This window comes from Squalius cephalus (genome assembly GCF_949319135.1).
Source record: "Squalius cephalus genome assembly, chromosome: 13".
Taxonomy (NCBI): Eukaryota; Metazoa; Chordata; class Actinopteri; order Cypriniformes; family Leuciscidae; genus Squalius; species Squalius cephalus.
This window is the reverse complement of record NC_137134.1, coordinates 38,485,538-38,500,706: the sequence shown is the minus strand read 5'-3', so window position 1 is coordinate 38,500,706 and position 15,169 is coordinate 38,485,538. Positions and strand designations below refer to the sequence as shown.

Sequence of the window (15,169 nt, the reverse complement as noted above, 5' to 3'; positions counted from 1 at the left end):
TACAATAATTTCAGTTAGCAAGTTCACCGATTAGCCTGCTAAGCTATCATGTGTTGCTGCTGCTACATAGTTTTCAGAGTTAGCTAGCTGATTATCCTGCTAAAATATCACACTCTGCATAAATAATAGTTGTTATATAAATACTATTACTAAGCTAATTGATTAGCCTGTTAAGATATTATAATATACAATATTACAGTCAATAATTTAACCAATTAGCCTGCTTAGTTTCTGCACATAATCACATCAAAATTAAGATTCAATCAAGATTCTCCTCAGACTTCTGCAACATATACTTGAGAAAGTATAAATAAAAAGTAATTGCGACTTTTCCCTCACAATTCTGACTTTTTTCTTCGCAATTCAGAATTTACGAGATATAAACTCACAATTGTGAGGAAAAAAAGTCAGAATTTTGAATTGAAAAGTCGCAATGACATTTTTTCTAAGGCGGAAACGAGCTTCCATACATTACGATTTGCTTTTTGACATACAAATTTAACTAGCGTAGCTAAAATTGTTTGTGTCTTTTCGTAGAGTACGCTATCTGCTCATAACTATGGAAGCTTGTTTCCGCCACAGAATAAAACATTTTAAAAGATAATTGCGACTTTTTATTTCACAATTGCGAGTTTACATCTCGCAATTCTGACTTTATTTCTCAGAATTGCGAGTTATAAAGTCAGAATTGCATGAAATAAAGTCGCAATTGTGTGTTATAAAGTCAGAATTGCGAGATATAAACTCGCAATTGCGTGAAATAAAGTCGCAATTGCGTCTTATAAAGTCAGAATTCTGACTTTTCTCGCAACTGCGACTTTATATCACGCAATTCTGACTTTATAACACACAATTGCAAGTTTATATCTCGCAATTCTGACATCTTTTCTCAGAATTGTGAGATATAAAGTCCAATTCTAAGGAAAAAAAAGGACTAAGGACTTTTTTTTTTACTTCAGAATAGTTTATATCTCACAATTCTGACTTTATATCACGCAATTGCGACTTTATATCATGCAATTCTGACTTTATATCTCCCAATTGCGACTTTATATCTCACAATTGCGTATTATAAAGTCAGAATTGTGAGATATAAACATGCAATTCTGAGAAAAAAAAGTCAGAATTTCTGACTTCAAGATCAGAATGACATTATAACACGCAATTGCGACTTTATATCACATAATTCTGAAATTAAAAAAATCGCAATTACCTTTTTTATTTTTCACTCTGTTGCGGAAACAAGCTTCCATACATAACTGATCAAACTTATGTAAAATTATCTTCTGTCCATATCTGGAGAGATCCGAATCATTGAAAACACTTTCAACATCTTTTCCATGACTTTATTAAATTCAAATAATAAAAACAGACATTTATTAACACACAATGCAACCGATAACATCCCAGGAGAAGTTAACAGTCTAGAGAAACGCAACATAACCTTCAAAAGCGTCACCGATAAACGTGTCTTTGGTCGCGGATCTGAGATGATCTGAGAAAAACCCGACAGCATCAAACATCGAACCGTTTCTGCAGTTACAACACAGTATGACGTACACAAAACTCTTCGTCTCGGACGTGGATTGGTCGAAAACATCCGTCAACGTCTCTGTAACGTGATGTTCTCACTATAATCTACGGTTTAATGGCGGTCGACAAACCAACTTTCGTTATAATCTTCATCGTAATCCAGTTTCACTCTGATTTGTCTTTCCGTTTTCCTGTGACTTTATTGGCTACCGTCGAGCCCACCGAGGACACGCCCCCTGCCACCGCCGAGACTCCGCCCTTCACCAGGCCGACGCCCACCGAGGGGACCGCGGTCACAGCTGATTTGGTGATCTCGTAGCTTTTCCCGCCCAGCCAGGAGACTCCGCCCACTGTGGCCCCGACCACGCCCCTCACCACACCCGTCACCCGCCAGATCATCCCGGGCGGAGCCGTCGCGAGATCCTTACCGCCATCTGCTGACCATTAAAGGAACGTCGCTTGGTTATAATCATGCATAAAACATTTGTATCTTGTGTTTGTTCAAATTTGCAATGAAAAAAATAAATAAGTAATATAATGACAGACAAAAAAAAAATATATATATATTATAATAATAATGCACAAAACATTTAACATTAGTTTTTTTCAACTGTTTACACACATTTTTTTCAAAACTTTACACACAAATCCAAGAATTGCACACACACAATGCCTCACATCTCTTGCTAAATGAAGCACTGCATTCAAAATATCACACACACATCTCAAAAGCAAACGTGTGTCTTACGTTGCAAACACCTTTGCCATTATATTATATTTTTGGATATATCATATACACACAGTTATTCAACACCTAAAGCTCTTCTTTCATGAGCTCCTGTGTTCATTTCTGGACAACACTGAAAGTAATCAGCAGAGAGATGTGAGGAGTGTGTGTGTGTGTGTGTGAGGAGTGTGTGAGGCTCTGATGAATTACTGTGGTGTTTTGATAGGTTGTGTTTGAAAAAGGAAATCAAGAGACTTTCCTGTTAGATTTTTGTGTGTTTCATAGAGAAGTGTGTGTTGTGGATTGCAAAACGTGTTTTATGAAATTGAAACTGTGTCGAAGGCCGAGAATGAGTGTGTGGTTTTGCAGATCTGGTGTGTGTTTCTGGTGTGTGTGTGAGTGTCAGGCTTCAGAAATTGTGTGACGAGTGAGGATTTTGTGTGCAAGCAGTCGAAGAAAAACTGCAATAACCAGAAATAAAACCAAAACGGGTGAAAAATATGAGCAGATTTGGTGTTTTCTGGTGATGTGTGTGTCACGCAGACGGTTATTGTGCATCTCTTGCATCATCAAACAACATTCTGTCCGAAAACAAGCATGAATTCCCAGAACGTCTCGGAGCAGAAGAGCGGTATTCCCGAGTGACTCACACACACACTGAAATAGCCAACTGCTAATCTCACAACACTCCATCTCACGAGAGCGTGTGTGTGTGTGTGTGAGTGTGTGTCAGAGAGAGAGAGCGTGAGAGAGAGAGAGAGTGAGAGTGTGTGTGTGTGTGTGTGTGTGTGAGAGAGAGAGAGAGAGAGAGAGAGAGAGTGAGAGAGTGTGTGTGTTTGTTTGTGTGTGAGAGAATGTGTGAGAAAGAGAGAGGGAGTGTGTGTGTGTGTGTGAGAGAGAGAGAGAGAGAGAGAGAGCGCGTGTGAGTGTGTGTCAGAGAGAGAGAGAGAGAGAGAGAGAGAGAGAGAGAGAGAGTGAGAGAGAGAGAGAGTGAGAGTGAAAGAGAGAGAGTGAGTGTGTGTGTGTGTGTGTTGAACGAGTGTACCTGTGGATGGACTGTGTTGTGTGTGTGTGTGTGTGTGTGTTGAATGAGTGTACCTGTGGACGGACTGGGGTGTGTGTGTGTGTGTGTGTGTGTGTGTGTGTGTGTGTGTGTGTGTGTGTGTGTGTGTGTGTGTGTGTGTGTGTTGAATAAGTGTACCTGTGGACGGACTGGGTTGTGTGTGTTCCTCTTCTTCTCCTCCATATGTTTCACTCCGGGACTGAACTTCTGAATTCACACTCTACAAAATCAGACAAACCATTAATATTCCCAAAGTTTACAAATTAATCAATTTATTATCATTTTTCTTTAATCGATAACACAGGTGAAATGCACAGGTAAGAAGGAAAACGAAATAGGAGATCAGAGAAAACAAATATAAAAGTAAAATTAACATAATTATAGTTGCATTATAGTTTAATTATAGTTGTTTCCAGAATGTCGTTGCAATATGGTCACTTTATATTCTTCATGTTAAACTCTCAAACTCTTTCCTGTTGATATTGTTCTCAATGTGCAATATTGTGCATCTTCAAATGCGACTTTACATTATATTTCTGAAAGATGCACAATCGATCCGAAGAAACCTTTCGTGAAGTGTTTATCATATGAGATGAGATGCAGATTTCTCCTCACCTTCACCATGATTGTGCAGGTAAATTCACCGCATTCCTCTCCAGACGCGCACAGAGCTCATCGGTGTGTGTGTGTGTGTGTGTGTGTGTGTGTGTGTGAAGAAACTCCACTGTGGCGACGTGGCGCTCAAACCAGACCAGGATGCGAATCAACCGGGCTCATGAATATTCATGACGCTCGCGCAGTGCTCCTACGTGATTGGTTGAAAAGGGGGCGTATTGACTCGAGAGCGTGAGTTATGATTAGCAATCGTGTTACATGACTGGACGCTCCGAGAAAATAAACAAGGTACGTCAGCAAGACCTAATTAATATTCATGAGCACCGCCTTCGCCATAGAAGGATTGGCTGCTTCAACCCCCGGATATTGCGTCACAAGTGCAAATCCACATTCTAAAACATAAGATTGATAGCAAACACTTGAGTAATTTAACTCAAGTAAATTATATGTATAATCTGATTTTGGTTGAATATTTGTTCCTACTCATATTGAATGTACAACAAAAATGTTAACCAGAAAATTTCTGAAGAGGCTACGGAATTAACAATAGCAAACAACACTTAATTAAAATTAGAGTAGTTTGAATGCTAATTTATTAGGAAGCTAATTTTACATGGTAAAATGATTAATATTTATTTCCAGGTTTAAATTAAATCCCAGATTTTCCCTGTAATCTCTGACCATCTGAGAAAGCTCTGTGAGGAGATGCAACTGTTACGAGTAATATTTATTTACACGCCGAAGCTCATTTCAACACGATTTATTTGTTATTTTGCATAGCATAGACATGATATTTAATAAATGACAAACAAATGTGCATTAGAAAGACTTTCAAGTTTCATAATTTTCCTTATTTGGTTAACAAAAACTCTCATGTACAAAGAAAAACACACCAGTTCAAACAAGCAACACCCAGTATGTTTGTTTGACAGATCAATAGAGTTCAAATGACGTGCGACATCATGCGGTTCCGTTCGGTATGTCACATGATCCTCGAGTAGTCATGTGACATCTTCGCTGAGCCGCACAGTCTCTAGTGTCCAGCTGGAGGGGCGGGACTTATGATCAGCGCTGCCACTCAAACGTTTCGACCTACTGCGTGGCTCCGCCCCTTCTAGAAGCTCCTCCTCCTCCTGCAACTCACGCTTAAGCCCCGCCTCCATCGGGTCATCTGTCACATCTGCGAGGAGATCAAACCAAGTCAGTGTTTATGATAATTTGATGGTGTTTTATAGCTTTTTAAAGAGTGAACGCTCAGCTAAATGTCTCAAAAGCATACGTTTTATAGCGTTTTACCTCGCGTGAGTTCTGCCGTTTTCTGCTGCTCGGTGCGCACCTGACGCATCAAACCCAGGTTCCTCTGACTCGCCTCTGTGTGGCACACCATGGGACAAGGATAGTCCTTACCTGCACACACACACGGGTCAGAACATTACTAAACTGCAGTCGCAGCGATGGGTTAATTAGCGTCTAGCGTCTTTGCGTACCGATGATGCAGCCGGCGCTGAGCTGGACGTCTTTAGGCGCTTTCCACGGCTCGTAGATATACTGCGAGGGGAAGTTCTTCAGCACGGGCAGGTACTTCCTGCAGATCCAACACAGAATGTCATGAATATTAAACGCTGGTGAGCGTGGCAGAACCTCATGAATATTAAACGGCGGTGGGCGTGGCAGAGCAAACACAGAATATAATGAATATTAAACTGGTGGGTGAGGCTAATTTAATTTAAAACATGAATATTAAACAGCGGTGGGTGTGGCAGAGTGAATACAGAACATCATGAATATTAAACAGCGGTGGGTGTGGCAGAGTGAATACAGAACATCATGAATATTACACAGTGGTGGGCGTGGCAGAGTGAATACAGAACATCATGAATATTACACAGTGGTGGGCGTGGCAGAGCGAATACAGAACATCATGAATATTAAACAGTGGTGGGTGTGGCAGAGTGAACGCAGAACATCATGAATATTAAACAGCGGTGGGTGTGGCAGAGTGAACGCAGAACATCATGAATATTAAACAGCGGTGGGTGTGGCAGAGCAAATACAGAACATCATGAATATTAAATAGCGGTGGGTGTGGCAGAGTGAACATCATGAATATTAAACAGCGGTGGGTGTGGCAGAGTGAACACAGAACATCATGAATATTAAACAGCGGTGGGTGTGGCAGAGTGAACACAGAACATCATGAATATTAAACAGCAGTGGGTGTGGCAGAGTGAACACAGAACATCATGAATATTAAACAGCGGTGGGTGTGGCAGAGTGAACGCAGAACATCATGAATATTAAACAGCGGTGGGTGTGGCAGAGTGAACGCAGAACATCATGAATATTAAACAGCGGTGGGTCATTCACTGACATCATGAATATTAAACAGCGGTGGGCGTGGCAGAACATTATGAATATTAAACAGCGGTGGGCGTGGCAAATCAAACTATTAAAGAGGCTTGAGTGGAGTGAGCGTGATCATACCTCAGATATTGTCCTTGAGGGTCAGTCCGACGACCGAAGCGCACCGGGCAGAAGATCCTGGTGTATTTGTGGAAGAACGCGCTGGCGGACAACCACATCCAGTTCCCAGCGTTCAGGCTGTAGTCCGCGTCCAACAGGAACTCCTCGAACACCTGAGAACAGACACGGAGGCGGCTGATATCCCTGTACGCTTGACTCAATAGGGGCTTTCGGAACTGTTATACATATAAAGTAGACAGTAATGAAGAGTTATTAGTGTATGCCATGTGTTTGATGTCCAGTGTTGCTGAGCAGAAACACATGATCATGTTTCTCTTGATCTCCTCAAAGTTGCGTTGGATTTTCTCCTCAGCGTAAGAGATTAAGAGCTTCATCTATCACTGTTTTACATGTTCGTAGAGTTAGTTTCTATAATCTGTGTGTTTACACAGCTTTTTTTTAAATGGCGGTGCTGGTGTTTCGCGTGCGTTCGGCCAATCAGCGAACACTAACGTCACTGTAGTTCCTATAGCGCTGGTTTAGACCGACTCTGAAGGAGGAGTAAATTGTGACCCTGGACCACAAAACCAGTCACAAGGGGCAATGTTTTAAAATTGAGATTTACAACTATTTGGCCGAAATACAACTATTGAACATCTGGAATCTGAGCGTGCAAAAAAATCGAAACATTGAGAAAATCTCCTTTAAAGTTGTCCATTTATTTTCACAGTTATGCTGCATCAATATATTTTTTATATATTTACGGTAGGAAATTTACTATAATATCTTCATAGAACATGATCTTCACTAAATAATAATTAAGTAACCCATAATTTTGACCCATACAATGTATTGTTGGCTATTGCCACAAATATACCCGTGCGACATGTGACTGGTTTTGTGATCCAGGGTCACAATTAGTTCCTCCAAAAGGAGTTCCTAGAAGTAAAATCATTCCTAGTTCCTGCGGTGCGAACACGCCAAAATCCGGGAACTTCCACCAATAGTTCTAGGAAGTATGAGAAGGTTCCTCCGGAGCGAAAGCCCCTACACACACACACACACACAGAAAGCCCTGCTTCACCTTCATGCCCTCCTCCCAGCTGATCCACAGGTCTCCTCGGGTCAGGAAACAGGCCACGGCGTGTCGAGCCAGATGGTGGATCCAGCCCTCCTGACGCAGCTGGGTCATGATGGCGTCGATCCAGGGGAACCCGGTGCGGGCCTGAGGAGGAGAACGTTACTGACGCCACACACACCCAAGAGTACACCCAGAGTCCTGCACACGGTTCTCTTACGGTTCTCCACTTCTCCAGAGACTCGGGCTCGGTGTACCAGCGGATCTGCAGGCAGATCGGGTTCCCCTCCATCTTGGTGAAGTTCGGCGTGGCGGACGCGACGGTGTAGAAGAACTCGCGCCACAGGAGCTGGCCCTGGAGAGACACGGGCGGCAGCGAGTGGTTCTTCGACTGCGGATGGAGAGCGTCAGACTCAGTGGAGCTCAGGGAACATTTAAAGGGGTCATATAATGCCATTTTTGTACAAGCTAATATGATTCTTTAGGGTCTAAATTAAAAGTTTGTAATATACTTTAATTAAAAATTCTCATTAGTATTGTAAGAAAACACTCATTTTACCTGGTCAAACACAGCTCTGTTTTCAGCACGCCGTTTCAGTGCATGTGTCTTTAAATGATAATGAGCTTTGCTGACCCCGTCCCTCTGTTCTGTGCGGACACCGTTTCTAACACAATAACCATAACGCGTTGTTCATTATAAACGTGGGATTATGAATTATATTGAGAACGTCCTACATAGAAAACATGCCGTAATGTACCCTGAGTGTAAACAGCCGCATTCATCGTGAAGCGTGCAGCGATTTGCAAAGATTAATATAAAGATTAATATAAAGGTCAATAAAACGTTACACTCACTTCTTCTTCTGGAGGTCCAGCAGGAACACGAATAGTTGGTACTGATCCTTTTTTCAGGAGCAGCTTCTTAGCAAATCCAGCTTTATACTGACCCTCGTGTGTAAAGCAGTCTGGTGAAATGATTCGCGCAAACATGACAGCATTGACGTTGATCGTGGGGAATATTCCCTTCGAAAACAAACTCAGCCACTGCGTCTTCAGCGGTTCGGATTTAGGAACATCAACATGATGCTGTGTTCGTTATTACACCCAAGAACACCACAATCGCTTAGACGCCATTCTGCTCATAGACAGTGCTCCAGTGAGGGTATCAACAATGACGCGCGGACTATGATTGACAGCTCGCTCACGAGCGAGGGCGGGTCTGTGTTGAAACGCTGCTGTCAATCACAAATCGTGGGAGGGGCTTCCGGCCGTGTGACGTCACTAGGTCGAACGGCTTGATTTTAGAGATTGGAAAACATATAAGGAGATTAAATGAAAAACACTGGATGGATTTTTATCATTTTATGATGGTTGTGTACAGGCACTGCCAACACACATTTCAGTACAATCAACTTGTAAAAGTGCATGTACCATTATATGACCCCTTTAAAGGGGACACATCATGAAGATCTGACTTTCCCCGTGTGTCAGTGCTGTAATCAGTGCTTCTACCAACACAGAAAACATGAGAAGTGAAACCCAATAAGCCGACCAGATTTCGCTCTCCTCCTGACGTATGAAGAGGATCTTATTATAATATTACCGGCCCTTAATCTGCACGTTTACACACACCAGCCGACATTTGGTTCCACACGCGCCAACAGAGACCAGTTCTAACGCACTGATGAAGATCCAGCAGAGCCTGAAGCTGTTCTGTGGTTGAGCACAGACGAGCACTGAACACTATTGACCAGAACATGTCACCGCTGTCTTATAAACACCTCAGGAACTGTGGACACTTGTGGAGAAGTTCAACATGATGATGAGATGATCAGTGTAACTCCACAACAACTACAGAAATGTCTCCGCTAACATTCAGAAGCTCTTCCTGAGTCTCTCCATAAGGCTGCACTCGCTACTGGTTATACTGGGATTCTGGATGAGGGAGATTGGCCTGTTCTGTTATTGCTGGAGTTTCTGAAGCTCGTGTAAAGACTCCGCCCTCTTCTGAACAGAGGCGGAGCTAAAGCTCATTTGCATTTAAAGGGACACACACAAAAACGGCGTGTTTTTGCTCTCACACAAAAAGTGTCCATTTTGACAAGCTATAGTAAATGATCTGGTATTATGAGCTGAAATTTCACAGACACATTCAGGGGATATCATAGATTTATATTACAGCTTGTGAAGAGGGTATAGTGTGTCACCTTTAAAGAGCCTGACCTGTGCGTAGACGCTGCTGAGTCTGTGGTAGAAGGTTCGCACCGACAGACAGCCGAGACTCAGGTACGGGCTGAGCGCGGTCGTGCTGGGCAGGAGAGAGTTCGGCACCGTCCGCGGCTTGGAGAAACTCGACACCCATCCCTACACACACACACACACACACACACACACACACACACACATCACACACACACACACACACACACACACACACACACACACACACACACACACATCACACACACACACACACACACACACACACATCACACACACAAACACACACACACACACACACACACACACACACACACACACACACATGGCACTCCTGAACCAATCAGATTCATGAATTGATATTTTTCGTTCATGTAAGACTTTATTTCCTTGTGATGTACATCGGTTTTATTTAAGAATTATTTCCTGTTTATACTATTACAGTATTTAATAATATTTAGAATTAGATTTATTCATTTAGAATTTTTGTTTAAGTTTAATTTTAAGTTTAGATACATTTCTATATATCTTAACATTTTCGTACTTTCACTTAAACGTATTTTATTTCAGTTTGTTACTAAAGCAACATTTCTAACTTTCAAGTTTTTTTTTTTTTAAGTTTTCCATCTATTTTCCATTATTTTAGCTTTATTTCAATTACCAAAAGTGATTTTTAATAGTTTTATTTAACAATAACAACTCTTTTTAAAAAATAAAATAAAATAAGCGTGATACATGGAATTTTAGTACTTATTAAACTTATTTTTATTCAGTTAGTTGGCAACATTTCTATTTTTTTCATCAAATATACGTTTTTGAACAAATATTAATATTTGACTTTATTTCAGCTTTATTTCAATGACCAAAAACAAACTGTACTACTTGTATTTTTAGTTAACAATAACAAAACTGACGCACTTATTTAAAATATTTCTATTTAGCTTTGATAATTATTTATCTCAGTTTAGTTTTAGTAATTATAAAACTTAAAGTTATGTTATTTCAGTTAGTTGCCAAGGCAACATTTCAAATATTCATTTCAGTTTTTCATGTTAAATTTCTATTTGACTTCATTTCAGCTTTATTTCAGTTACCAACAGTGATTATTAAGAGTTTCAGTATTAGTTAAGAATAAAAACAGCAGTCTTTCTAATGACTCAGTGAATGGCTCAGTGAAAGGCACCTGACTCTGGAAGTGTGTGTGGAGTCGCACCTGACTCTGGAAGTGTGTGTGGAAGTGTGTATGGAGTCGCACCTGACTCTGGAAGTGTGTGTGGAGTCGCACCTGACTCTGGAAGTGTGTGTGGAAGTGTGTGTGGAGTCGCACCTGACTCTGGAAGTGTGTGTGGAGTCGCACCTGACTCTGGAAGTGTGTGTGGAAGTGTGTGTGGAGTCGCACCTGACTCTGGAAGTGTGTGTGGAGTCGCACCTGACTCTGGAAGTGTGTGTGGAGTCGCACCTGACTCTGGAAGTGTGTGTGCAGTCTCTGGAGCGCGTGTGTCTCTCCGCCGGGCCACAGTGTCTCCGACTGAACCTCCAGCCCCAGGTCGGCCAGAGACGGGACGCCGTACGCCAGCTCGGGATCCGCAGGGGTCGGGCATCTCCTGCACACACAGTCACACCCATCACCAACAGGGTATTACCACGGTAAATGTAAAAAAAACACAGAACTACAATCACAGTAAGGCCCAAAACTGATTCTCCCGTCTCCATCTGCGATTCATTCCCACACACACTTGGCAGACTGAAGAACCATCTGCTCATGAGAGCGTCAGACACAACACACACACACACACACACACAGACGGTCGGTCCTTACAGGAAGTCCTCAGCGCTGACGTCTCGGCACGGTTTCTCTGGCTCACCCAGAACTGACAGAACGTGCAGGAACTTCTTGTACGTGAGCGGAGGAGAGCCGCCGTTAGCCTGGATGATCCTGGAGAAGCACAAACATGCGGGATAGTTCACCCAAACATCCACTTTTATCATGGACTAATTTTCTTTTTTTTTTAGGTGAACTATCCCTTTAACACATTAATCACGTGGTTCTTCGCTCATGAACCGCCGGCGCGCACCTCTGGACGTCGTAGAGTGTGTGCGACACACACGTGTGCGTTTGCATTCCGCGTTCCTCCGCGAGCGCTTGAATCTCCCGCTCCACGCGGGCGTGATGCGGCTCCACCTCGGTGTCGTAGCTGATCTGCGTGACGCTCCAGCGGGTCACGAGGTCGCGCAGGACCGTAGCCGTGGAGCCGCGCAGGACGTAGAGCCGCGAGCCTAGCGCACGCAGACGCGCGTCCAGATCCTCCAGGCTCTGCAGGATGAAGCGCCAGCGGGTCGAGGCCACGGGCGTCGTCTCCTCCAGGAGCGCGCGGTCCAGCACGAACACGGGGAACAGCGCGGCGGACGAGGCTAGCGCCCCCTGCAGGCCGGGGTTATCGTGCAGACGCAGGCCTTTGCGGAACAGGTGGATGGTGCGGTGGCTCATGGCGAACGAGTCTGAAACAGAGAAACAGAGGCATTCCAACAAGCTCTTTAAACATGCTAACCGCGGTAAATGTAAACACATGGAATAACGATCATAATAAGGCCCTAAATATGGTATTACCATGGTATTACCATGGCCAATGACAAAAAACATGGCATCACCTTCAAAATACGGCCCAAAACATGCTATTACTATGGTCAATGTAAAAAAACATGGCATTTCCATCATGATGAGGTCAAAAACAGTGTATTACCATGGTAAATGTAAAAAAACATGCTGTTTCCACCATCATAAGGTTCAAAACATGGTATTATTACCATGGTAAATTAAAAAAACATGGCATTTCCATCATGATGAGGTCAAAAACAGTGTATTACCATGGTAAATGTAAAAAAACATGCTGTTTCCACCATCATAAGGTTCAAAACATGGTATTATTACCATGGCAAATGTCAAAAAACATGGCGTTGCCATCATAAGGTCCAAAACATAGTATTACCATGGTAAATGTAAAAAAACACATGGAATAGCGATCATAATAAGGTTGAAAATGGTATTACCATGGTAAATGTAAAAAAACACATGGAATAGCGATCATAATAAGGTTGAAAATGGTATTACCATGGTAAATGTAAAAAAACATGGCATTTCCATCATGATAAGGTCAAAAACAGTGTATTACCATGGTAAATGTAAAAAAACATGGCATCACCTTCAAAATACGGTCCAAAACATGCTATTACTATGGTCAATGTAAAAAAACATGGAATAACAATCATAATAAGGTTGAAAATGGTATTACCATGGCATATTAAAAAAACATGGAATTACAATAACAATAAGGCCCAAAGCATGGTATTACCATGGTAAATGTAAAAAAACATGGCATTTCCATCATGATGAGGTCAAAAACAGTGTATTACCATGGTAAATGTAAAAAAACATGCTGTTTCCACCATCATAAGGTTCAAAACATGGTATTATTACCATGGTAAATTAAAAAAACATGGCATTTCCATCATAATGGATGAAAACAGTGTATTACCATGGTAAATGTAAAAAAAACATGCTGTTTCCACCATCATAAGGTTCAAAACATGGTATCATTACCATGGTAAATGTAAAAAAACATGGCATTTCCATCATGATGAGGTCAAAAACAGTGTATTACCATGGTAAATGTAAAAAAACATGCTGTTTCCACCATCATAAGGTTCAAAACATGGTATTATTACCATGGTAAATGTAAAAAAACATGGCATTTCCATCATGTTAAGGTTGAAAACAGGGAATCACCATGGCAAATGGCAAAAAACATGGCGTTGCCATCATAAGGTCCAAAACATAGTATTACCATGGTAAATGTAAAAAAAAACCATGGAATTACAATCATAATAGGCCCAAAATATGTTATTACCAAGGTAAATATAAAAATCATGTTATTTCCTATGGTATTACTTTGATAAATGTAAAAAGCACGGCATTATCATCACAATAGGGTCAAAACACATGGTATTACCATGGTAAATGTTAAAAATCACGAAAAGGCCCAAAACATTGTATTACTATGGTAATTGACAAAACACATGGTATTATTACTATGGTGTGGTCCAAAACATTGTTGGCAAATGTCCAAAACATAAAAATGGTACATGTGCATTAATTAAGACAAATCTTTATATCTAACGTATATAATTAACAATATATATTTAGGTTATGATCCATTATGAAACAGCACCTTTAGCGCTGACATTACACCACGTGACCGAGACCTAAACATGAACACAGCTATAACTTAATACACACGTTTAGATTAATATGCACTATATTACTGGAACATTTTTACATTGATCAATATTTAAATAATAATGTTTGACAATTAATGTTTTAACGATTTCATTTTTATGATCAAAACTATGTCACCCACCTTCAGGTCGCCTCAGACATTCATTACGACACTTCAACCAATTAAACGTTAGAAACACAAACCGTGTGTTTGAATATGATTACCGACAACTAATTAATATTTAATAGTGGATCATAACGTGTAAATATGCGCATCCGCAGAGCCAGAACACAAAACACCACTTCTCTGACCTGATCCCGCCCTCCTCACTTCCTATTGGACGGCCACATCCATATGATGCTGAAATCGAGCTTCTGATTGGTCATCTCCGTTCAGGCTCGCATTCCTCAGCATGTGATTGGACGTGACGACCGTAACTCTAATGTAAAGCAACCGGCGTTCTCCATATTTAAAATGGGAAATTAATCCAACATTAAATACCTAGTTTTTAAACAGTGATATTGAAATGGTTTGAAGGAGTGAATCGACATCGTGTGAAACACAGCGCGTGTTTAGGGTGAATTAGGTCAAACTATGTAGGTCAAATCTCGCGACCTCTAGTGGACATGGACACAATAAAACACACACAATATACGGCATATGATGAATTATATGATGTGAAAAATATGTTTATCGATCTAAACACACCAGCGGTCTAAATTCCGCTAACTGAATGTGATTTTGTGAAAGGTGGATGGAGCCAACTAAACACACATAAATCACGTTTTTGTATTTCAAATGATTACATGAAAATATATTTGTGTTTGCTAAAAAAAAATACAACCAAGGAAATGAAATGAACGAACTAGACTTTTACATGTCTACATATACATTTCTACATATTATAAAAAAAAAGGTTTTGCAAATAGTTCCTATGCTGTTGCTAGGGTATTGTGGGTGGTTGCTAGGGTGTTGTTTGGGAATTGATATTTTTTTACAGTCTATGCTATAGACAGAGCTTGTTAATACATATTTTTCGTTGAAAAGAAGAGTCAGAGTTCCATCTCGTCTCTATTCTCTCGATATTATTTTATATAATTATATTTCACAATTAATTATTTAATTCAGGTTATTAAATGAAGCCTACACACGAGCTCATGTTTATATAATCATAAGCACGGCGCGTTTGGATGTGG

General features: G+C 41.1%; 2 protein-coding genes across 4 annotated transcripts; both read right to left on the bottom strand.

Annotated features, from left to right (window-relative positions):
- Positions 1 to 1,641: 1,641 nt before the first annotated feature.
- LOC307170290 (transmembrane protein 263-B) lies at positions 1,642 to 4,112 on the bottom strand. 2 transcript variants are annotated; one of them, XM_079891377.1, is made up of 3 exons: positions 3,939 to 4,112; positions 3,462 to 3,543; positions 1,642 to 1,970 (listed from the first exon to the last, which is right to left on the bottom strand). In XM_079891377.1, the coding sequence occupies exons 1-3, from the start codon at positions 3,945 to 3,947 to the stop codon at positions 1,699 to 1,701; spliced, it is 363 nt and encodes a 120-aa protein (XP_079747503.1). In that variant the 5' UTR covers positions 3,948 to 4,112; the 3' UTR covers positions 1,642 to 1,698. The 2 variants fall into 2 exon arrangements, with proteins under 2 accessions (XP_079747503.1, XP_079747504.1); XM_079891378.1 differs by having other exon boundaries at positions 1,642 to 1,967; positions 3,939 to 4,108.
- A 535-nt stretch (positions 4,113 to 4,647) lies between these two features.
- On the bottom strand, positions 4,648 to 14,304 carry cry4 (cryptochrome circadian regulator 4). 2 transcript variants are annotated; one of them, XM_079889570.1, is made up of 11 exons: positions 14,115 to 14,304; positions 11,775 to 12,198; positions 11,519 to 11,635; positions 11,159 to 11,303; positions 9,703 to 9,843; positions 7,700 to 7,870; positions 7,486 to 7,626; positions 6,423 to 6,574; positions 5,426 to 5,523; positions 5,235 to 5,345; positions 4,648 to 5,118 (listed from the first exon to the last, which is right to left on the bottom strand). In XM_079889570.1, the coding sequence occupies exons 2-11, from the start codon at positions 12,185 to 12,187 to the stop codon at positions 4,940 to 4,942; spliced, it is 1,668 nt and encodes a 555-aa protein (XP_079745696.1). In that variant the 5' UTR covers positions 12,188 to 12,198; positions 14,115 to 14,304; the 3' UTR covers positions 4,648 to 4,939. The 2 variants fall into 2 exon arrangements, with proteins under 2 accessions (XP_079745696.1, XP_079745697.1); XM_079889571.1 differs by having other exon boundaries at positions 4,683 to 5,118; positions 14,285 to 14,295.
- Between the last annotated feature and the right edge of the window lie 865 nt (positions 14,305 to 15,169).